Source organism: Cyclopterus lumpus, chromosome 10 (genome assembly GCF_009769545.1).
Source record: "Cyclopterus lumpus isolate fCycLum1 chromosome 10, fCycLum1.pri, whole genome shotgun sequence".
In the NCBI taxonomy this organism is placed as follows: Eukaryota; Metazoa; Chordata; class Actinopteri; order Perciformes; family Cyclopteridae; genus Cyclopterus; species Cyclopterus lumpus.
The window spans coordinates 14804349-14827147 of record NC_046975.1 but is presented as its reverse complement, the minus strand read 5'-3'; the positions used below and the strand labels follow the sequence as shown (position 1 = coordinate 14827147).

Below are 22799 nucleotides of genomic sequence, written 5' to 3'. Positions count from 1 at the left end.
TAATTAACCCTGAAAATAAAGAGGCAGTGTAGAATAAATGGTTCAGCATTTTAATGCAAATGTAAAAAAACTCATTTATGTTTGTGTGGACAAATCTAGAAACAAGTATGCATCCAAGTTGACCACATGCGTATAAAACTAATTTAAATAGTCAGTAAAAACAGAATTCAAAACCAAAAAAATAGCAATGCATCACACTTTCTAGAAACGGAAAATATCAAATTAAAAGTTGCATGTACGTCAATTGGACCGAAATGCTCACAACAAGAGACAGTGTTTGTCTGACAACAAAGACTACAAAGTCCAATCCAAACTTTCCATAGAAAAACACATCAATCTTGATTTCATAACGACACAGATCATAGCTTCAGTGAGTTGACCTCTATGATCTGCTGCAGGATGTTGTCCACGTCGGTGGTCTCCATGCTGATGCCAGCCAGGTCCAGTTGAGGCAAGAGGGCCGTGAGAAGCACCACCACGTTGTTACGGATGCTGTGCAGATCTTCTTGTGAAGATCTGATTGGAGAACAGCTTAATCATTAAAGCTATTAAACATTTCAGTTGCTCAGGTAATAAACTGTAAGACAGTAACTAAAGTTACACAGGGAGAAGTTTGATTTATTTTTATAGCTCGCTACGACCAAAATCTTCAAAGAAAAGCTATGATTGAGTAACATATTTCTGGCCTGTAAACAAACTCATTACATACATGTGGTGGTGTCAGCGCATGTCTCTCTAGAATACACACCTGTTGCTTTCACAGGCCTCGTTGTCCCCGACTCTCATCCTGCTATGAGCTTCTGTCTTCTCCTTCTTAGACACGTTCTGCTCAGGCTGCCCTATTAACCCGCACACAGCTCTCTGACCCAGGACCACCATCCCCAGACGTCCTGGAGCCGGGGTCAGGCTGGATGAACTGCAGCTCTGATGCAGAAGGAGGAGAATAGAGGATTACTCATGAGTTTGCTGCTAGATCTTCATTTAAGATTAGTCTGAGCAGACGGCCTTCAATAAAACATTTTTCTTTCTCAAGCACTGCGCTTGTATGTGATTTTTTTGTCACGTATCATCATAATGAACCTAAAGTATTGAGTGTAAATTCTGCTGACCTCAGACAAGTCGGTCTGGCAGCCGACCTCTCTGCTTGCTCTGGATGCTGGACTCGTCTCTGGCCCTGCTGTGGGCTTTTCAGCGCTGCTATCAGCAGTTGTCATCGTGCCTTGAGTTGTCTTTGTGACTTCCAGAGTTAGAAGCCTTCGTAGCCTCTGGGCCTCTTTCTCCAACCCGGCCAGCTTCTGCATGTTAGCTTCCCGCCCACTGCCCTCTGGGGGCAGGGTTCGGCTCCAAGGCCCTTCTGTTCGACTCAGAGGGGATACCATCACAGTCTGCGTGGAGGGGAGCGAGTGGGTCCAGGGGAGATTGGTGGGCGTTCGCTGTGCTGCATCACCTGGTTTCTCCACTCGGCTGCTACCGTCAGGCCTGGTCTTCTCTGAGGACATCGTCTCGGGTATATCTGTTGGTTTCTCAGGGTTCATCTCTTTGACTGTATTTTCTGAGTCCGGCTGCTCCTCCTGAAGACACAGCTTCTTTTTCACAGAGTCAATTAACGATCCTGATTTCCTCTTGTGGCTACAGAGGACAAAAGCTAGTCAGTGAAAATTAACTTACAGACACTTCAAATATTCTTGAGAAAGTAAATCTAGATTTCATGAGCTTTATCTTAAAAAAAAAAGAAAAGATAATGCAGCGGAAAACATACACAGCTGTAGCAATATTCACTACAGTACATGTTAGCGTCAGGGTTAGCTTGTGGAAGCAGAACTCTGATTGTGTACAAGGACACTTCAACATCAGAGATTTGAGTCAGTCATAAAACACACTCAGAAGACTATTAATAACTTAAAATTGCCATATTTAAAAGAAATAAAAAATATGCAATCTCTTGAATCTCAAAGGTTGGAGTGTCCTTCCTTTAGCTCCAACTGCGTTACCATTCATTGACGACACAAATCATTGAAAACTAAAATGAATGAAAACTGAAAAAACATTGTAAAACTTTAAACTTTAAATGATGGCACTGTAGTAAAATATACGGATGGATCTTATTTAAAGGAGGATTATTCACGATTCTGTACTTGAACACAATACACATACAACACAACACACCTTTTTGCGTCTGTGTTCTCCTCTTCTCTTTCAACCGGGTCCACGTCTGTGTCTCTCTCTTTAGCTTCTCCCCTGTTATCAATGGTCTCCTTTTCCACATGGGTGACTTGTGTCTTGCCTTCAATGACTGTGTGTCTTCCAGCGCGACTCTGTTGCGTGTGCGTGACTTCAGCTGTGACTGTGCTTTGTGTCTGCACATCGTCGTGAACGTGTGTGTCTGTCAGGTGAACTGTGCTCGTCGGGTCTGGCCCGAGTGTGTCTTCCTCTGTGTGGCGTCGACCTGCCCGGAAGGTGGGCCGACTTGGCTCTGATGAACTGCGTGAGAGGAACTGATGTTTCTGGGTTTGGTCCTGGGACTCCCTCACCTGCAGCACAAACAACCAAGCACACTTATACACAATGTGGCCACACGTTGTGTAGCGAAACACTTAATCAATAGCAAAGTTGCCTAAAGTTTCCAACTGTTCACAAACCTCCAAGGATTTTTCTCGTTTTCTGCTTTTGGGATGCTCTCTGCAGGAAAAGCAAACAGAGATTAATGAGTTGAGAGGGGTAAATACATAATGTGATACTTAACCAATATGGTGAGGTTTAACTGTAATGTATATATTTGTATAACTCCAATAACTCTATCTACAATTCCTTTGCGCTCCCAAACCCTTAAGATCTGAGAGTATTAAAGATTGTTTTTATGTGCCATAGTTAGAAGAAGTATCAGTTAGTTAGTTAAACTAGAATATGTAGCTTCTGATTGGCTGTTTTTTCTCCAATCCGACTGCGAGTAGGATTATCTATTACTAAGGAAGAAATGAAGCCCTGGAAAAATAGTAAGTAGGAACTTTGCATCCATACATATAGTTTTTACACTTACGGTTACATGAACCTTTGTATTATATTTCTTTTATTATATTTTATGAGCATGAAATTCCGCTCGTATTTTATTTTCTTGGAACATAGGTCTCGTGCTAACGTCTGCAAGATAAACAGTAGTTTTCTCAGCTAGTACATTCATTTGATGATCTTAGCTCCTAATAAGCCAATAACTTCCACGAATGCACAAACACATTTTTACATTAGCTGTTAAACAGTTTTAGGTTTTAAATGTATTCCCCCAATCAATATTTGAATCTCTTTGCATTTATGGGTAACGAGTCACCACGCTTTGAAGAACTGACTCTCCGTTTTAGCCTTCCTATATAGATCTCGGGCAGAGTAGCGCAAAACTAGACACACGCAGTCAGGACAGGAAACAAGAGCGTGAAACTGACAGGTGGGAACCACACAATGGCACGTGAATCCACATGCCCACACCAGCATGTAGCGAGAGTAGCAGAGCAAACGTCTCACTGTGTCCAAATTCTCACTCAGACAAAGTTTGAGAGGTTTAGAGAAATGAAATGGGAGCTTACTGCTTCTTGTGGTTTTTCTGGTAGCTGGGTGTTAACAGCTCCTCGCTGTCTTCTGCTTCCTCTGGTGAAGAGCAACTTCTGAAAGACAAAGACCTGACAACTCAAGTACTGCTAAAGTTCAGCTCAGGGCCTTCCTGTGAGAGCCAAAACAGACACACACTGACCTCCATGTTGAGTCCTACGTGGCAGTTGAGTTTAGATCTTAATGATCTTATTTATTTTGCAGCATTTTAAGCCTTTATAATAGACAACAGTGAGATGAAAAAAAACTAGGGTGAGAGAGACACATCTTTGTGGTACACGGTCCGAGGTGCTTTGGTGAAACCGAAATGTGACTCGTCTGTGGACGAACGATGAGATGCTGCTTTGCTTCACAGCACCGATAGTCCGTCCCCATTGTTGTTGTCGTCGTTTCTGGCGCATGCTTGTTACACAAAACGACAATGGGCGTGAGCGAATGGAGATGACGTCTTTGTTTCCCAAACACTGAAGTTCCCTTGCACACAGTTACAAAGTTACTGGAGTTTTGAGAAATGCCAACCGTAGAAGGTGTTTTCAAAAATGTCTCTTTTTAGTGACCAAAAACTCTGTTTGTGTACGAGAGAAAATATCAGTTTTCCAAAATATCTGAAAACGTATGTAGAAAGAGCCTGAAAGAGTGACGTCAGTAAATCAGTACTGCACTTTCATAAAGTTGGGAGACTTAATAGATACAAGTAATGGTCTAAAATGGAGGCCGTGGTATCCTGACTTAAGGTCAGTAATATGGGTGGAAATCCCAAATAATGCTCTATGCTGCATTTATCATAATACAACTGAATAGTGTTCCTTAAACCATTCCTGGTAAATGTCTCCACTCCATGCCTTCAGTTCAAAAAGCAACATTTGATGTTTTAAGTCAAATGCAAGGAAATCAATAACAATAAATACACACCTGTAATTTAGATTGGGGTTCTGGCTGCAGGTCCAGCTTTCAGGAACCACATTGTAATGACTTGCAGGGACATTTCGCCATTTCAGGCAGTCTTCACACTGTAACCACATGGGACCCCTGTACATACAGACATTCACGTACGAGAAGTATCAGTAAACAGCAGCTGGCATTCGAGGGGAAGTTCTTTCACCAATAGTAATTATTAGAATAATGATCACAGCGAGTCTATCCGTTTGTGTACATGAACGTGTCTTTTTCGAAAGCTATACACAACATCAAAATATTTTCTGTTGAAGCCATTTATTTTATGGTTCTGTATGCCAAATAAATAATGCTCCGCGCCTCAGCATGTTTACTCTTCTGTGTTGCTGTTGAGACCGCAGCTCAAGTGTCTCAAGTCTCTAATTTCAAGCTTTGTAAAAAAAATTATATTTTACACTTTTAGTTGAATTGTCACGTTCCGACATGAGCGGGTTATTATCAACTGACCGGCATCCTCCTGTATTATGTAGCTTTATGCCGATGTTGAGCCAGATGGACCAGATGAACCAAATCCTCTTTCATTAATGTGCAATACACAAATTAAACACGTTTTTTAAACTTTAATTTAATTTGTATTTTCTTTTACATATGTTGGTGTAGAGAATAATTTTGCACTACAACTGTCAAAATTACATTAAAAAAACTGGCAACACTTACTCGTCAGCGTCCTGCTGGTCTGCATCTTCATTACTTTCCACAGCCTGAAACTCACGCTCTCTGGCCTTCTTCTCTGTCACCTCTTTCCAATAGTCGTTCAGCTTTAAGCCCAAAGCACCGAGGGTGAGTCTTGGGAGAAGAACAGGTAGAACACAGTGAATGTCTTTATCTGTTTTATTTTATACCATAAACACAACAGTGTATGAGGCAAATGTTTCTCCACAGGTCTGTTTCTCGAAAATAAAAATAAGGTCTGACATCAAAATCATTTTAGGGTTCTGTGGTCATCATCAGCTTCCTTTGGTATCAAGTTTGCGGGAATGAGAGCATTTCCAGGAAGAGCTGCATGAGCACGTTTTCTAATATCTTTGTAAACAAAGTATGTAGCAGTTATCTTCTGACCTTTTCTGCTGTATGGCAAGAATAAATCTAAGCAGATAGTTCATTAGCGCACATTAGCAGCCAACTTGGTTTAGTTTGTTCTGTATGTGTGTGTTGTACCTGTATTCTTTGGTGTATTCAAAGTCTTGCTTGTTGTGGGCAGGTTTGAGAAAGTTACACTCGATGATACCGATGACCCCAACACCTGCCCTTTGACCTGAAACCTGGAGGGGATTGGGAATCGTGATTAAGATCATCGCGTCGGCCATATATGAAGACATACAGTGACATCCTTTCCCCTACCTTCAGCTGGCAGCCCACTTTCTCGTAGGCTTTAATGAGTCGGTTCTTGTGGTACATCATGATGCCAAAGTGGTCTTTGTTTTTCGGGTTCAGCCCAAAGGTCACCTTCACCTTCTCTTTCTGACAGACACCAGTCAAGGTTGACAGCAATGGGCATTAACAGGTTTCAGAAGGGGATCAGCAAACATTTAGCAAACTCAAGTTATCAGAGGTGAACAGCAGCAAAAGCCAACATTTACATTTTTTATTTTCTAACCATTTTTTTTAACCACAATTAAAAATGAAAGCAGCCTATTTTCCAACAGCGAAATAAGGAAAACTGCATAAAATCACTGTAAATCCATATACATGTAAACTGTAACTCTTTAAAACAATTAGCTTCACGCTGCATGACTGATTGACATGTGAAAAAAGAAAAAAACTTGCCGATTGAATCTGCACAGAAAAATATAAACTGATTGGACTTCAACACGAGTGCCGATAGCATACCTGAGTTTCGGTACCAGTGTCACCAGTGCGGATATAAAAACAACATAGTTCTGCATTTGCTTTTATCTTGCCTCAGGTATATTTCAGTGGATGCAGTCCGTATTTAAAGTGTTAATGGATACTGTTTTTATAGACAATGTGCCGTTCAATTTAAAAAAAAAATTCTGTTGTGCAAAGGATAATGCACTTGTAGAAGTTTCAATGAAACATGTTTGGACATGCCAAAGAAAACAGTGGAAAGTATAAAGTGACAGTTTATGTCAATTCTTGTTGCCTTATCAAATCCGAGCAAAAGTATTACTGCCTGATTCATTACTTGGCTTCATACCAACATCCACACATACAAGCAACCACACAGATATTTTAGGGATACACTGAAGTGGGGTTTGTACACGTCATGTTCAATGTGTTTCAGCCTCTTCGACACCAGCTTAACTAGAATCTTCTTCCCCCTCAGAAAGATCTGTGTCCTCGGCTTCAGATACAAGATACTGAGGTAGTCCTGAGACGAACACAGAAACAGACAGTGAGTGTAAAAATTAATGTATATATATACTGTATATATATATATATATATATATATATATATATATATATATATGTATGTATAGCCTGAGAGTACATTATTCAAACTTTTAAAACTAAAGACTCTCTTGAAAAACTACATCTATCTTATAATGATTGTCATTATGGGATTTGGCAACGACAATCTGAACACGAGTTCAAAAGGAAACTCGGGCCGTGTTACCACGAAACCAAAGCTACGTCTCTGCGTGCTTGAAGCTGGCTCAGACACCTTCGCCCAGCCACACACACACGTTTGCATTGGACTTACCCAAGACTTTACCACAACATCTCTTGACTCAAACCCTGACCACTAACCCTACAAGCATTCAGTAGAGTTTTAAGTTTCCTAACGAGCCAAAATATCGACGCTATACAATAAAAATAATATTTTCCAAAATTGGTCAATATGAATTTTTCAGTTAAATTCTAAATAAAGTGTTCTTGTAGTCGAGAACAATCTCATGAATTAACTTTCGATCCTAATGTTAAAACAATTCTATTGAAAATTGCTCATCAACAAATCAGTACCACGTTCATACTGACATGGCAGTATAATTATATATTATACCAACGTCATACACTATGTAATTGCTAGTAATGCTATGCTATACTATAATTACCAAAAACATACACACCTTTACATCGGATAGACTGGATCTACTGGATGACGGGACATAACTATCTATAAATACTTGTGTTTGCAGTGATCACAAAGGCGATCCACTCACGCTGAGACTGTAGTGTATGTCAGGGATGTCATATCTGGCTCCCAGGGATCCACCGGTCCTCAGATATTTCTTCAGCTCCTCGTTTTGAATCTCGGGCAAACGGAAGTCGCTCACATCGGTCTCAAAGTCTATCTCTGGCTTGCCATCTTTTGCCCTTCAGGATATCATCGAAAGAAGACATGGTACTTTCTTTAGGAGCGGCAAAAATAAGATCTCGTAGATCCTCCGATTGGAAAGCTACACAAACGGGGATTTTAAGTGCATCGCCTTACAGTGTAGATACATTAGCACAATGTATCTCACCCTGGCCAGTCTTCATGAGAGTGATACTTAGTATTTGACGATAATGATAATAGTAGAGCCACTTTGACTCATCTGAGAAACTCCTGAACTCCTTCATTCAAGAGAACTTTGCTTTAGAAAGCAACGAGGAACAGGTTCAAATTCCATCTGCTCTTCATATGACGACGATATGAGGCTTTGTTTCTGGTGGTGTTTTGCATACATTTGTCTAAAAGCAATCTGAAACAAATTTCATATGCGTGTGCTCATGCTTATTTGCCTGCTTCTGTTTGAGTCTGTTTTTGCATCAGTCTCATCGTTTTAGAGCATATACCTCCAACAGATCCAGTGATCTCAAATGAAGACTTTTGGTGTGAACTCAAACTTAAGAAACAGTTTAAACATTTTGCGAAATATCTAACTCTTGGCAACACAGCCAATAAGCATGAGAGGATTTGATTCACTCTCAGCGTAAATTACATAAAGCCAGACTTATACGGAACCAATCGAACATCTATGGTGTCATTATTTCATGCCATTACATTTTGCAATCAACAATTAGTTCATAATGAATACTAAAGTTAATAATAATAATAAAATAATAACAGTTAAGACTAGTTCATTGATACTTCAATGGACATATACAATAGTTAGCCTTATCATCTAACTCTCTATAAGAAAGATAAAAAGAGTAAATTACAAAATGTCAAAACTAAGTGAATTTTTAATCCCCAACACGCAGGTAAAAAATAAAACCATATGCTGTTTATGCAAATGTGTGATTCTGACCTACGGATGTTCCAGATTAATATCTTGGTGCCTTTTTTGGAGAGAATGGAGTCAAATTGTGCGTGTATCTGCTCCGAGGAGGTGATGATGGAGTGTTGGAGGATGGCTGCCAGGCTGGCCTCCGAGTCCTCGGTCACCACCAGAGACTGTTTCACTGAGTCAAGGTCAGAACATGAACCAGCTTGCAAGGTGACAAACATATTCTCTACCAATCAGTGTTAAGACAAACAACATCTTATTTGTTTTACTTCCCATGCCATATTTGTTCATGAAGGATATTGGTTTGTTGGTTGAAGGGGACGATGGGGACAATGACGGCCTGGGCCTTGATGTTTTGCAGGTAGGTCTGAGACAGCATTCCCACAGTCTGGCAGCCACCATTCTTGGTGAAGATGAGCGCGTCGCGGCCCAGACGCATTGAGCCAGACTTGAAACCGTTTCCGTACACACCGATGGCCTGCTGACTGGCTTTACCTGAACCCTTTTCTGTAAAACCAAAGCTGGACATAAGAGGGAACGAGAGAGGCAAAATAAGGATGTATGTTTGATTATTTTCATTGTAGAATAATTATTACATATGTGTCGCCAGCCAATCAGGGTGTGCCTCCATGAGGTAATACACCTCATTCCAGCTTAACCCTGGGGAGGTGGGTAGGGTGGGGGATGGGGAGTACACATGCGTCTGTTCAATCCTCATCGATCTCCAAATGGGAGACAGGACGGATTAAACACAGTGACACAATGTCTGCTGTTGCATTTACAGGTAAGCCAGCAGTGATGCGTTCACAGACCTCATCATCGGCTCTTCCCTTTCCATGCTGTTCATGCGACGGCGGAGAGGACCGAGACAGAATATCACCGCTTTTTGGCTGCTGCGCCACAGCTGGTCGCTCATCCTCTCACAGTCATAACAGAATGGATGGACGGGACACCGAGAGTGGGTTATTCTCTCCAGTTCGCGGAGTCCATACTCCATTCGTGGAGGCAAGGGGTTAAATCTAGCCTGTATAAGTAAGGAGGCAGGTAACAATAATGTAACCCTGGTTCTATAAGCACAGGCTTGGCCCTATACCAAAGGGGACCTGTGGCTCCTACGCTGCACACTGATGGGGGTGTAGGACGCAGAAAACCCTCCCATTTGTAAAGTTGAAATGATGTTCAGCATTTAGTTTATTTATACAAGGCTTAATGATTATCACACTTGTTGTCAATTAAGTTCATACTTTGGCAATTCATCAACTTATCTCTTCAGATCTATGTATATGTGTGCAGTTACAGTTTTGGTGTGAATTTGACACTCCCACTGGTGTGGGTCTTTTTCAGAGAATGTGTGCGTCAGTTTCAATATGCAGTCTGAACGTGCTGGTGAGTCACACTTTGTGGTTTCAATAACAAAGAGATGAACATATCAGTGTGTTGGACTTCATGCAATTAAATGTTTATAATGCAACTTGCTACATAACTTCTTTGAATGTATTTGTCCTTAACATGTCAACTTCTGTGTGCGTATTACCTGAGCATCTTGTGCAATTTGTTGGGAGTCATGCCGCTGCCGTTATCAGTGAAGGTTAGACACAGCTGACCGGCTTCATCAACTACATCTATCCAGATCTGTTTAGCGGTTACACCGGGGTCTGATGCATTGTCTAGAACACAAGATGAAATAAATGAATTAAAAACAGAGAAGGAGAGACAATCGTGAGATTTTAGGCTGGAGGCATCTCTGCGATTGTCTGGTATCGTGAGACAAACTCTCTTCTCCCTCTTGTACGGACGTTTTGGTCGGTGAGGAAGTGCTACACATTTTTATAATTAAACCAGCTCCCATAGACAACTGCACTATATTTTGTCTTTTTAGATGCGGGTAATGTAATCTTAAACCGAGGACCTTTTTTGAAGGGGATTCTGTTTCCGATGCTGAATGAATGGATGGTATAAACTCCAAAAGTATACTTCCATGTAGGAAATAACCAAACTAAAAAACAATGACAATACACTTACACTACATACAGTGGTATACTTTATGCACATTAGTTATGAACCACACTGTTTAATGCGTTCAGTATGCTTACATGCACTTTACAATGATAGTTGCAGATTTACTAAATTAATCTAATTTCTCGGCTGAATTTAACAGCTGCAGCTAGCTAGCAAATTAGGCTAATATTAGCTCCTTATGTTGCTTGAAAACGCTGTCTCTGACTAAATGTTTAACAGTCTTTGACAATATATGATGCTAATATCTGCAGGAATAGTCAAAGAAATAAAGACATGTACATTAAAGTATAATAAGGTGACTGTTAAAATCATTACTGAGTAGGGCTGCACAATTAATCAGAATTATATACAAATCGCAATATGGCCTTCTGCAATGTTCAAATCGAAGAAGGCGCAATATTTGTTTAAGTCAAAATATGTGTCAGAATACCTTTTTTAATCAAATATAGTGGTGCTGCTGAGATGTCCTGGCCTACACATAATATTCTACAGACATAAGGATCACCTGTTTGCTACAAATCCCAGCAAAAGTCAGACCAAAATCATTTAAATGTTTTTCAGTGAAAACTATAGAAATGATGTAAAGAAATCACTCTCTCCAAAATCACAAATTATATCGCAATATCTGTCAAAGAAATTAAATATTAGATGTTCTTAAAAAACATTCATCCCTACCACTAAGTGTTACAAACACATAACAAGTTACAACGGATATCACAAGATAGATCATCATATAGGGTGTATTCCTATTATTCTGCCCCAAGCTGTATACAGATTGTAAATATTAGAACCATCAGTTTCCACGCACCACATAATATATTTTGCTATTTTTCTGCTCCATACTGTGGATGCTATACATGTATAAGATCACGTAGTTTCAGTTTACCTCTCTCATCTATACCATGCATCTATTTTTACTCTGCTGCACGTGACCCTGGGCTTTTCTTCTTCACATCTTTACCTTATGGCATATCTCACACCTCAACTCACATCGAATATAATATTCTCAGTTAGAATTTGCTGCAGATTGCCCATCTTTTCATGAGTTCAGCCTTCCCTCTACAAACATGCTTGTAAACAGGTTTGAATGCCAACACATCCATTCAAGGTGCACGGCCCCTGTGAGCAGAGACAGCAGTGATCATCACACACACAATAAAGAGTGAAGTGCATGACACAGCGCACGCACTCCCACTTCTCCTCCTGTCGAAGCTCAGCAGCCAACAGACGGCCAGCACGTCTGAACCAGCAGCAGAGCACAGAGGGGAGGAATGGCAATGTTGACAGCCCATAAACGGACGCGCTGTATCACGTGGGAAGACAAATCACCTTTCAGCTGTATTGTAATAAAGTTCAGACTTTTTGTCCCGTTTAACACCGATATATTAACAAAAGGAGACAGTGAATATATGTTCAATTAATGCACTGTAAAACGTGAGCACAGTCTACAAGTTAGTAGCATTTTAAGGGATATTATGACCATTGCAAGACGATAACAAATTATAATAAGATCACCTGTTGTTAGCCTAATAGCACATTTGATCACCATAACGCTGCGCGTTCAACAGACAGACAGGCGCGTCACAGTAACAACACCGATGAGGGTGTGAAAGAGGAAGTCCATTCGTCCCATTTTAGCACCAACACAAATTGTACGAACACACGGTCCACGCTCAGTTACAGCGGAGGAGCGCGTGACATGAAGACGCGGAAAGTTGCAGCAGCAACCCGCACAGAGCGCACCGGAGCGGCAGGTGCACGAGTCAGAAGCCTCAGCGTGGACACCTACCTATGAGCTCTGCCACTGCGCTGAAGGGCCAGGTGTGACTTGTGGAGTTGCTGTTCAGGAAGGAAGGACTCATCTTGAAAATAAATGTAAAACAAAAAATAATGTCAGTGAGTGTGTTTCAGTTTCAGGGTAAAAACCTTATTTTTACAAGTAAAATACACATCGTGGTGAAAATACGTACGGAACTCAGGCGAATCCCGTGCTCGCTTAACCTCGCCATTGCTGCGACTGCCGCCGCGGTGTGCGCGCAGACGCGTAACCAGTCACAGGGGGAGGCGGTGCGTCTAAGGAAGTCACGGAGGAAGATTAAAGAGGCGAGAACTCACTGAACACACGCCGATGTGAAACCTTTTCTAGCAGTTCCTCCGTGACTTTGTCAGTGATGGATATAGTTTGACTTTTCCTCGTCCTGTCACTATTCATAAATGCACGAGCCCGTGTTGCGTTTTTGACATGATATGTTTTACTAAGCAATTTGTAAAAAAACAACAACAAAAACAAAGAACAGCAGTTGTGGGGGAAAATACAAAACGAAAGCAACAGTTAGCCCCATATCAATAAAGAGACTGCAACAATAATCACAAAATGCATATCTGTCATGAATTTGCCTTAGCTTTCAACAGCCAGCCATAGCCAAACTAAAGCAAATATATCCTTAGCTGAGCTAAGAGGCACACGTCAACATTACAACGTCCTAAGAGGAAGTGTCCACCATGATCAGTGTTGAAAAGCTGAACAGTCTTTGATAAGAGCAAACACAACCCAGGAGCTCAACATCTGTCTGCACATTTTCAGTGTGTCAGTTAAAAAGTTAAAAGCATGCACGAGGTATTTGGTCAAGTGTTGCAGAGCTGGACACACCTCTGGTCATACTTCAAAGACCGTTTGACCTGAGGTGGGAGCTGCTGTAGTTCCTGACCTGCAGATCAACATGCAACAGCCCAATAATACTTGACAATCTAGCTGCCAGATGTTTGAGGTGAATGCAAACATTATACACTCTGTGAAACAAGAAAAGCTTGTTTAACGGCTGCCTGTCAAGTGTTTGTGTGCCCCCCTTCAACATCCTCTTGCTTCCGTTTCCTGCAGCTGTTAAGAAGCCGCCCTGGCTACCTATAATGGTGTGTACATACACCCTGCTCCTCCAGGAGCCGGGTTTTACCGCTTTACCTTCGGCCTTCAGAAAGGCCATGTCATGGCGCCATTGCTTTTCGGTACTTTCAACATCTGTCTATTTTAGTAACCTGTGCAACATTTGCTCAACACCATCCACTGTGGCCACACGTGGCAATCACAAGACAATGCAGAATGCTAAGAAAATGTAGAAGTAACACAAGTAGAGTCATAGTTAACATCAGCCACTAAAAGCTGCTGGTCATACCAGACCAAGGAAGACTGTAGGTGCAAAAGTCATTTTTCTAATGAATGGAATATGGGTGCATTGTATTGCTTTCAAAGTCAAAGTGTCACTTTAACAATGAATTCAAACAATTAGTTTAGCCAATGAGGTGGAGGACGAAGCCACTTGCAAAATTGCATGTCGTTATGTAATTGTCCCTTGTAAATGTAATTGTTGTCGTGTGATACTTAATAATAATAATGATGCATTTGATTTGTAACGCACTTGTGCCACAGAGCCAGCACATAGTACTACAGTACAATAATACAAAAAGAAATAGCTGACAGTGATTTAACACAAAGTCACGAACACTTTCCTGAATAGGCCGGTCTTAAAAGAGTCCAGTGTCTGTGTTGCCCTCACGTGGTCCAGGAGACTGATCCATAAGCGCGGCGCTGCCGAGCAAAAGGTCTCCAGTGGTGCGGAGCTTGGTGTTGGGGACCCGGAGGAGCGAGCTGTTTGTAGATCTGACTTGTATCCTGAATTGTTGTAATGTGTGCAGATGTGCATAGTATATTGTTCTTTATTTAAAATGCATTTTTGAAAATGGAATCCTGCTAAAATCCTAAAACTAAATCTGATTACATCTTTTGGCCTTTTTTTTTACTGTAACTAACGGAATATATATATATATATATATATATATATATATATATATATATATATATATACACACACACACACACATGTGTACACACACATACTTTTTATATTTATTAATCTTAACAAACCCTGCATGTTTTCTTCTCAAATTATTAACAACGTTTTTTTTCCAAATATCGATAATAAAGAAACATTCACTGTTTTCTTTTATTATCCTCTCAAATCTGAGTGCAAGCACTCAATCTCTTGTTGCATAAAAGAGTCCCCATCGTTGGTCTCCACTGTTGGAACGTTTCAGTTTGTCCCTCCATCCATTTACTATCGCAAAATAATCCTCTTCAGAGAATTCCTGCAGGGGACAGGAGCAACCATGATGAGCAGTCATCCAAATAATACACATTTTTTTGTTTTAGTACGTCGACGGGTTTTGTACACTAACCTGAATGAATTCTTCCTTGTTGAGCTCTGCTCTCTGCAGCTCCGTCTTAATTACCTGGATGAACTGGGCTGTCCGGTCTTCTGCCTGAACGTTGCTGAAACCAGCTTCCTGAAGGAACTAAAGGAGAAGAGACAGAAGGGGTGGAGTCAGCACCACCAGCTGGTGGACATGAGTATTACATCTACAGGGCAGACTTACCCAATGTGCCCGAGGACTTGGTAAAGCAGACACAGGATTCATTAAAAAGTATACAGTCTTTAATCGTGTAGATCTTAGCTTCACTAACAGTCAAAGGACCATACTCGTTATTTCTTATAGCTCATTTACTACGACTTGGTTTTTTTCGTCTTTTAGGGAAGTTTGTGCATATGTTAGATAGCCAACAGTGCACAGACAGGAAACCATTAAAACGATTAATATACATATTTTATACATATGTTTCTCTTTTCACTGCACAGTGAGGGAAGAGGAGCACGACACTACAGTTTCAAAGACGTAATTGTCAGTGCTGGGGGACAAACTATGTAATGGTGACACTGTTTCTATATTCTGACAAAAATATCTTTGGCATTTCTCGACTCATAATGCTTTCAATTTATCAGTCAACATATATGCCAATACTGATGCATCTGTGGTATGTTCACAGATATATCACTTTGTTTATATATTGAATAGTAAAGTGTGCAAACAGACATTGCAACGTAATTGCGATAAATGTGTGTACCAATCTGTTACATAATAGTCAAATCCCCATAGGGCAGTGAGGTCTTTTCACAAACTGTTGCACAATCAAGCTCTACTGTATATTTACCGTGCCATACTGTGCGGATGTGTAGAGGACATATCCTCTCTGTTGGACGTAGACCTCGAACGTCGGTGTCCACGGCTTCTCCCCGCTGCAGTAATCACTGATAAGCAACTTGCCACCCGGCTTTAACCATGACTAGATGCAAAGAACAAGGTGAATGAAAAAGACAAGGCAGCTTAGTTAGACCAGATCAAGTCACAAAAAGGCTCTAGTTTCCCAAAGAAAAAAAAAGATATACATACTGGATACATGACATAAAAGGGTTTGATGTAGTTTGTGCATGCGTTTTGTTCGATTTGCCAGACTTCCTACAAGCTACACAATTAAAGAGGTTTGGTAGTCAACGAAACAACTTAATGCAACCGTTTCAAGTATGAGAGTAGATGCTCACGTGGAAGCGTTTGAAGAGGGCGAGTTTGTCTTCTATGTGCAGGATTGTGTCTCTGCTGTAGACCACATCAAAGGAACCTTCAGGGAACGACCTCCTAGTGGCATCAGCCACCTCAAACTGGACCTGAAGTGCATGCCATTACTGATTAAAATAAATAAATACATTATATATATATTAACCAAACCATTATCTGAGGTATTTAAACCAGTAGGATAAGACATACTGATGGCAACTTCTCAGCGATCGCCCTCTCCATGGCAATGTCCACCATGTTTTCCGACAGGTCCAGCCCAAGCACCGCCACTCCAAACGTCTGAAAAGTAATCGAACCATTGGCATCGCTGCAGTCCCTTTAATCATTCGAAAATGTCCCGACCAAACAGTCAGTCTAACAATGCCAGATGCCGTGGCTGTCACCTTTGCCATGTAAAAGTCTCCTCCGCCGATGCCACAGCCAACATCCAGAACCTTCTGTCCGGGCTTCAGGTTCAGCCGGTCCACAAACTCCTGTCAGCACAGAAAAAGGCATCGTTCTTTAGTTTATCCAAAGTCCCAAGAGATAAAGCCTAAAGATAAATACTTGTCCTGTGTGTTCAGTGCCAAATATCGACGATTCGGGCGATGATAGTGAGCGAAGGTTTTAATACTTCAATTACAATATTTCTATTATTTCATTCATGGCACACATGGGTCATATCTCACATTTCTTAGTCATTATTCAAGGAAATGTATTTATACCAATGTTTAAAGAGAAAAAGCAGCTTTCCTAACAAAAAATAAATTGTAGCATTTGTCATATAGAAGAGACTTCTGGCTCTTTGAGGCTGTATTTAGGAACTGCTCTGCTTTTCTCTAAATGCTAACGTCAACTCACTAACACGTTAATGCTGTTGGATGATGCTTACGTGACGATAATAAGCGGCTATAATGTTGGAATAGTATGCTACACCATGTTCACCATCTTAGTTTAGGCATGGACACTTTTGAATGTGTGTGTGCTGTGCTTTGTGTTTAATGCTTAATTTTTAAGCATTAAACACAAAGCACAGCTGAGGCTGATGTGTGTCATTAGTTTAACTGGTAATTGATCAGAAACCGAAGTATTAGACACATTGGCTGCTCGATGAAAGGTTATTGGCTATTAAAATTCATCCCAAGTCTGTTTTGAATGTGTGTAGCAAATATCATGGCAACACATTCTGAGATATTTCAACCTGGATCAAAGTAGTGGACCTAAGTTCACGAACACTATTAACAACCAATGTCTTTGGTGTTTTCCAGACATTATTCCTACCTTGGTGGTGCTGGGCCCGCCTGTGCTGACGTAACCGGCCCCGAAGATCTTCTCATAGCGCAAGATGCCGCGGTTAGTGTACTGCTGGTTGTCCAGGAACTGCTGGAAGGTGCTGAATCCGCTCTTGGTGCTCGAGGAGCGGGGAGCCATCTCCAGAAGCCAACAGGTCTGATTTGCATTGTTTTTCATCTGGAAAAGGAGAAGGACGAGGACAGGCGGGATGGACAGGGGTCAGGAACGGCACATCCTCATAACTACATCACACACAGCTTTGTCCTTCTGTTTCATACTTGGTTTCACTAGAATACTTAAATGCTGACCTCGACATAGGCCTGAACTTTCTTCTTCAACACAATGTCGAATCCAAACATTTGTCCCCCCTCTGGCTCCTCCACTTGCAGTGATAAGACAATGTGGCTGTATTCGGCCTCAGTGCGGTAGCAGGTGGGGTTGAAGTCCCTCTTGGAGTCACCTTGGTTCAAATTTACAAGATAAAACAAATCCTTTCTTCTCCTTATTGTTTTTGAAAAAAGACGTTGGGATGTTCTATCGTGAGCTCAGTACCTGAGCGGTGGTTGCAGGACTCTCTGAAGAAAAGAAAGCCACCGGGCCGCAGCCAGCCCATCATCTTCTTCATGAAGGACTTCAGCTCCTCGTCACTCAGGTACATCAGCAGCCAATTAGAGAAGATGAAGTCAATGCTGAGGGGGCACAACAAATGGATACCTTAAAATAAAACAAAAAGCTGAAATTGCTTTCTTTTATCTAAATAAAGCCGATAATCTGGTTTCAGTTGAAAGCTTGGAAATGTCCAACGTATGATCTAATGGCCAGCGGATTCTAGAGCTGTAAGCGGGCACTCGTTCATTACTGTCCGTCCTTCGTCCTGCAGCAAAATGCACTGAGAGGCTGTACTTTGCTAAATGCTGACATCAGCAGACAAATGAAGGTTTTGACCGGATGATCGCGCTAAATGGAAACTGGGGGTATTAAGTTTATTAAGTGTTTCTCAACAACAGATTTATTAACACACACACACACACACACACAAACAAACACTAACACACACACAGACACAGAAACACACACACACCTGTTTAGGGGTATCTCCAGCTTTGTGACGTCAGCCTGGATGAAGGAAACGTTGCTATGGTGACCATTGTTCTGCCTGTTCCTCTCCACAAAGCTCTCCATGAAGTCCACAGCCGTCACATGAGAGGCCTTGGTCAGCAGGTGGCTGGTGTAACGGCTGGAGAGACACGCCAGTATAAATCTACCTCACCATCTTCATTAAGTGCAGAACACAACATTAAAAGACATATTCATATCACCAAAACTTGAAATTGCCTTTGGCAATTTACCCTGAAAAGCCTACTCACACACATCCAGTACTACAGACTAGTCTAAAGCAGCTGTGTGCTCACCCGATGCCGGCTCCCAGCTCCAGCATTCTGAATCCAGCCAGGCAGGGCAGCATGGACAGGATCTCAGGCAGCTCCTGCTGAGTCAGCTCCTTTGCACGAGTGTCCAGCATCATCTCCTCCACTGTGGCATCCTTGGAGTGCTCTTTCCAAAACTCTGTCATGTTACTACGAACTGTCAAGCACATACGTGTCGAGATTAGATTATCAAAAAGGGATTTGGAAACAAGTAAAACTATATGTATTGTTAAAAGAGGAGTACCATGCAGCTTGTGACTGGTTGGTCAAACAAAAATGTAACAAAGCATCTACTACTTCCTCTAGAATATGTGGCAAAGTTCAAGAACCCTTGCCCTTGACATCTTTCAGGTAGTTTAGAAAACAAAATATTCGATATGTTTATGTTATCAATTATATCCCAACATAAAATGTGCAACCAAACAAGTTTTTAAGAAGGAACTACTTTGCCATTCATTAGATTTGAAAGGGACATTTCACAGAGATTTATGTTAATACATAATTTCTGAGATACAGTTCTTCAAAACACAGATTAACCATTAATCTGGTTACAGCAAGCAATCTTAAAACAATACTTTGGTGTGACCGTAAATGTTTCAAATAAAAGAAGAAATGTCAAAAAAGGCATTTGAATTCAAGTGATTGATCAAAAGCAGAGAAAGCCACTGGTTCAGCAGATAATGCAATGCTTCAGGACATGTTGAAATAACGTTCTGGTAGATCATGTTTAGTATGAACTTCATGTTTAAAGGAGCTACAACAACATTAACATTTAATAAAGGACAAACTTAACAAATCTACTTTGATCTACTCTTAAGTTTCCCATAACTTATGTTGCTTTACATCCACAGACGCCCCATACATCCTGCTTTGCTGAGCTCCCAGCAGCCCAGCATGGTGGACACTAACCTCCAATCTTCCAGTGCACGGATGATAACAAAGGTAAACCAAACGTCTTCACAGTCCAGTACCTGGTTACACACTAAGCACGAGGATAACTGCAGGGTAACGTTCAAGCTGACAAAACCTACTGGGAAAAGTCAAACCACTGACACATTCCAGCAGGATTAGTTCCACCAGCCGAGTGAACAAATTAGCACAAAACAACAGATTGCATCATACTGTTGCATCAGATTTAAAGAAACGTTTCAATCAGAAAATCACATCACTAGAATAATCCATATTCACTCAGCTCATACTGTACCTTTTTCCATGATGGTCTTTACTCTTATTTATTTTTTTTACTTATTGTAAATGTATTCTACACAAGAGGGTTACTGTTAATAATCCTCTCTGACAGAGTGCAGGTTTCAGAGTGTGGGTGCTATTTAAATAACAGGACTCGTGGAGGAGATTGTTGCCAGGTGGAAAACTGGCCATTAGGATGCGCCCAACATGAGGACAGGGAAGGGGAGGGGATGGGATGGGAGGGCAGGCGCGCATGAATAATCATTTGGGGACAAAGGTCTATGGACAATCACAGGCACGTTTATGGACGTGAATCCTGCGACAGCTTGCACACATTGATTTATAATCCCCATTAAAAGACCTGTGCGAAGTCAGATACATTGCGGTCAGTGATACCAACGTCACGATGTTTTATGGTTTATGTTGATGTATGAAGGGGATTTGTGGTCTGCCCCCACCAGCACGCGGCTCCCCACGCCTCATTTGTGCTGACACAAGCAACAACAGCCCCGTGGCATGCAGCGCTGATTGCGCAACATTGCGTCATAGTGACAATACGTGTTCAATTATTACTATTAGGTCCCCCCATAAAGAACAACGTCTTCATTTTTATTTGAACATATTTAAACGGACTAAGGGACATGTGTTGTTAACCTGTTGTGAGTGTTACTGTGTCTACAGTACAGGAACAAGTTGTTCAAGATAAGAGTTTTGGCATTTACTGAGTTCAGGTAGTCAGTGAAGGTCTCATGACCCGTGAGGCTGTTCGCGTACCTGGCAGAGAGAGAGAGAGGTGCGTTCGCTTGTGGCCCTGCTCGCTGGTCTGAGACATCATCTGCTCAACGTAAATCAACCAGCCGCCAGGTGTATTCGTGATGTTACTGTATGGGTGCTCGGATAGCCCAAAAAGTACGAAGATATATCAAGTTAAGCAATAAGTTGTCCAATTAGATATAATAAGTTAAAAACAACATTATGTTGCACATCATATGAAATTAAATATACAAAATATACTGTACTCTTTTCAAGACATTTCCTTTATAGATTAGTTCAACTGGATTTATGTTCATGATGACCCGGACTATGTCCATGTCTAATTTCATGCGATTGTATTTAATACAGTTTTAGTTAAAAGATTTGTATTTTAACTTTTTAAATTAAAAACAGTCCAGTAATGTAACTTCAGATTTGTATTATAATTGGATTTCATATAATGTACAGCATAATGTTATTGACTATTTATATGAAATTTACTAAATATAGGTATATCTTTTGGGTCGATCCAAGCACCTTAACGCTACAAATAGACAACATTTTGTAGTTCTACTTACCAAGGGTTGCTACAGTATGTATCATTTGAATACCAATATAATATGTAGCCTACACCAGAATGCCTGTGCTCAAGCAAATAATTAAATTAAAGGAGACTATTTTGATCCATTTAAAGTTGGTATTTATTCACAATAACCTTATTGCAAAATGTTGACTCATACTTTAACTGCAACATACATGTTAACATAACGGTGTCAACATCGATATTAGCAAACAATTCAAGCTAGCTAGCTACAGCAAGCTAATATTGCAGTTAAAAAAAATAATCTTATCAAGTCAATAATTACTTAATAACTAGATTGTTGACAAGATTTACAACAACTAAAAGGAAAAAAACCCCTGCCGAATGAGGATAACCACCAGCCAGAGATTTACCACAACTTTGCAACCCCACATGTGTTCTCAATAAGTGATACATAATTTTATATTATATTAATTTGCCGTTAATAATATAATCACGTACAATTTATGGATCCCTATCAGTGTGCCTGATTTGAAAGTGGTGCTGAAAGGGGGTTGAAGAAGAAATATTATGTGCAGCAGCAGTACAGAAAAGAGTTTCATGAGTTTGACAGAGGGGGGGCTCAGAGGAGAAGACCAGTGAAGAGCCGCCGCATCCCTGCAGGTTATCAATGCGTCCTGTACTGCTGAGGTGGGCGTGCCTCGGTTCATCACACCTACAGTGCAACACACGGCAGCCAGTTCTCTGCAGCGTGAGTAGGATTCCTGTAGCTGGTGATGTTTTATACATTTGTTTCCTGTCAGAATCTCAAAGTTCCTTTGTTTATGCCACGATCATCACACATCTCCCTTGACCTGGTGATGCTGTTTGGCGTTGATGTGTCATTGATGTTGGTTGGTTCAATTTTAGGAAGCACACCAAGAGATTTTGAGGCAGTAGATATTATGCAAGAATGCATAATTAGTTTTCCCTTGGTGTGGACCAGATGACCCAAACTACAGGTGTGAAACTTGTGCTCCAAGTCAGTGTCCTGAAATTGTTGTAATCCATTGGTTGATGGATTATTAAGTTTTGCACATCAATGTAATTTAGTCCAAATAGGAAACAACATGTTGGTCAAACTACGAAGATTGAGAACTGTATTTACTAAATCAATAACAAATAGAAATAGAATAGAAAAAGAAAAAGAAAAAACCCAGAACTTCTGGTACTAATCATATGCAATATGTAACCAATGTGTCATTTTGTGCAAATGTGTGATTTATTGTTGTGTTTGACAGTTCTAACATAACCAAATCCAAAGTTCACAATAACCGGACTGCACTGGAGGAAGTGGTTTTCTGAGACTTTTAGCTCAGACACTCCCAATACACGCTTATAATAATCAACATCAATCAATAATATGTGTTG

At 40.8% G+C, this 22799-nt stretch overlaps 2 protein-coding genes across 6 annotated transcripts; both read right to left on the bottom strand.

Annotated features, from left to right (window-relative positions):
• Positions 1 to 34: 34 nt before the first annotated feature.
• On the bottom strand, positions 35 to 12818 carry zgc:152774 (uncharacterized protein LOC553526 homolog). Of its 2 annotated transcripts, XM_034542822.1 has the most exons (17): positions 12716 to 12818; positions 12535 to 12607; positions 10261 to 10393; positions 9027 to 9247; positions 8748 to 8895; positions 7677 to 7830; positions 6755 to 6883; positions 5893 to 6012; positions 5710 to 5813; positions 5209 to 5337; positions 4510 to 4626; positions 3576 to 3653; positions 2640 to 2679; positions 2167 to 2531; positions 1110 to 1629; positions 749 to 924; positions 35 to 516 (listed from the first exon to the last, which is right to left on the bottom strand). In XM_034542822.1, the coding sequence occupies exons 1-17, from the start codon at positions 12752 to 12754 to the stop codon at positions 360 to 362; spliced, it is 2703 nt and encodes a 900-aa protein (XP_034398713.1). In that variant the 5' UTR covers positions 12755 to 12818; the 3' UTR covers positions 35 to 359. The 2 variants fall into 2 exon arrangements, with proteins under 2 accessions (XP_034398713.1, XP_034398714.1); XM_034542823.1 differs by lacking the exons at positions 10261 to 10393; positions 12535 to 12607; positions 12716 to 12818 and adding an exon at positions 9539 to 10229.
• Positions 12819 to 14623: 1805 nt separating this feature from the next.
• Positions 14624 to 20972, bottom strand: pmt (phosphoethanolamine methyltransferase). Of its 4 annotated transcripts, none has more exons than XM_034543362.1 (12): positions 20870 to 20972; positions 18893 to 19064; positions 18562 to 18717; positions 18033 to 18169; positions 17789 to 17940; positions 17469 to 17657; positions 16592 to 16681; positions 16398 to 16487; positions 16175 to 16297; positions 15787 to 15918; positions 14976 to 15092; positions 14624 to 14885 (listed from the first exon to the last, which is right to left on the bottom strand). In XM_034543362.1, exons 1-12 carry the CDS (start codon positions 20928 to 20930, stop codon positions 14775 to 14777), a joined length of 1530 nt encoding a protein of 509 aa, XP_034399253.1. In that variant the 5' UTR covers positions 20931 to 20972; the 3' UTR covers positions 14624 to 14774. The 4 variants fall into 4 exon arrangements, with proteins under 4 accessions (XP_034399253.1, XP_034399254.1, XP_034399255.1 ...); XM_034543363.1 differs by lacking the exon at positions 20870 to 20972 and adding an exon at positions 20112 to 20253; XM_034543364.1 differs by lacking the exon at positions 20870 to 20972 and adding an exon at positions 19817 to 20077.
• Between the last annotated feature and the right edge of the window lie 1827 nt (positions 20973 to 22799).

Coding starts and splice junctions, on each gene's coding strand:
- zgc:152774 (XM_034542822.1), bottom strand. CDS start 12,754: ATGGCGAGGTTAAGCGAGCACGGGATTCGCCTGAGTTCC. Junction 12,608..12,715: donor ACGGGATTCGCCTGAGTTCC/GTACGTATTTTC, acceptor TTTATTTTCAAG/ATGAGTCCTTCCTTCCTGAA. Junction 2,532..2,639: donor AACGAGAAAAATCCTTGGAG/GTTTGTGAACAG, acceptor TTTGTGCTGCAG/GTGAGGGAGTCCCAGGACCA.
- pmt (XM_034543362.1), bottom strand. CDS start 20,930: ATGATGTCTCAGACCAGCGAGCAGGGCCACAAGCGAACGCACCTCTCT. Junction 18,718..18,892: donor GAGCTGGGAGCCGGCATCGG/GTGAGCACACAG, acceptor GTGTCTCTCCAG/CCGTTACACCAGCCACCTGC. Junction 16,488..16,591: donor GAGACTTTTACATGGCAAAG/GTGACAGCCACG, acceptor ATTACTTTTCAG/ACGTTTGGAGTGGCGGTGCT.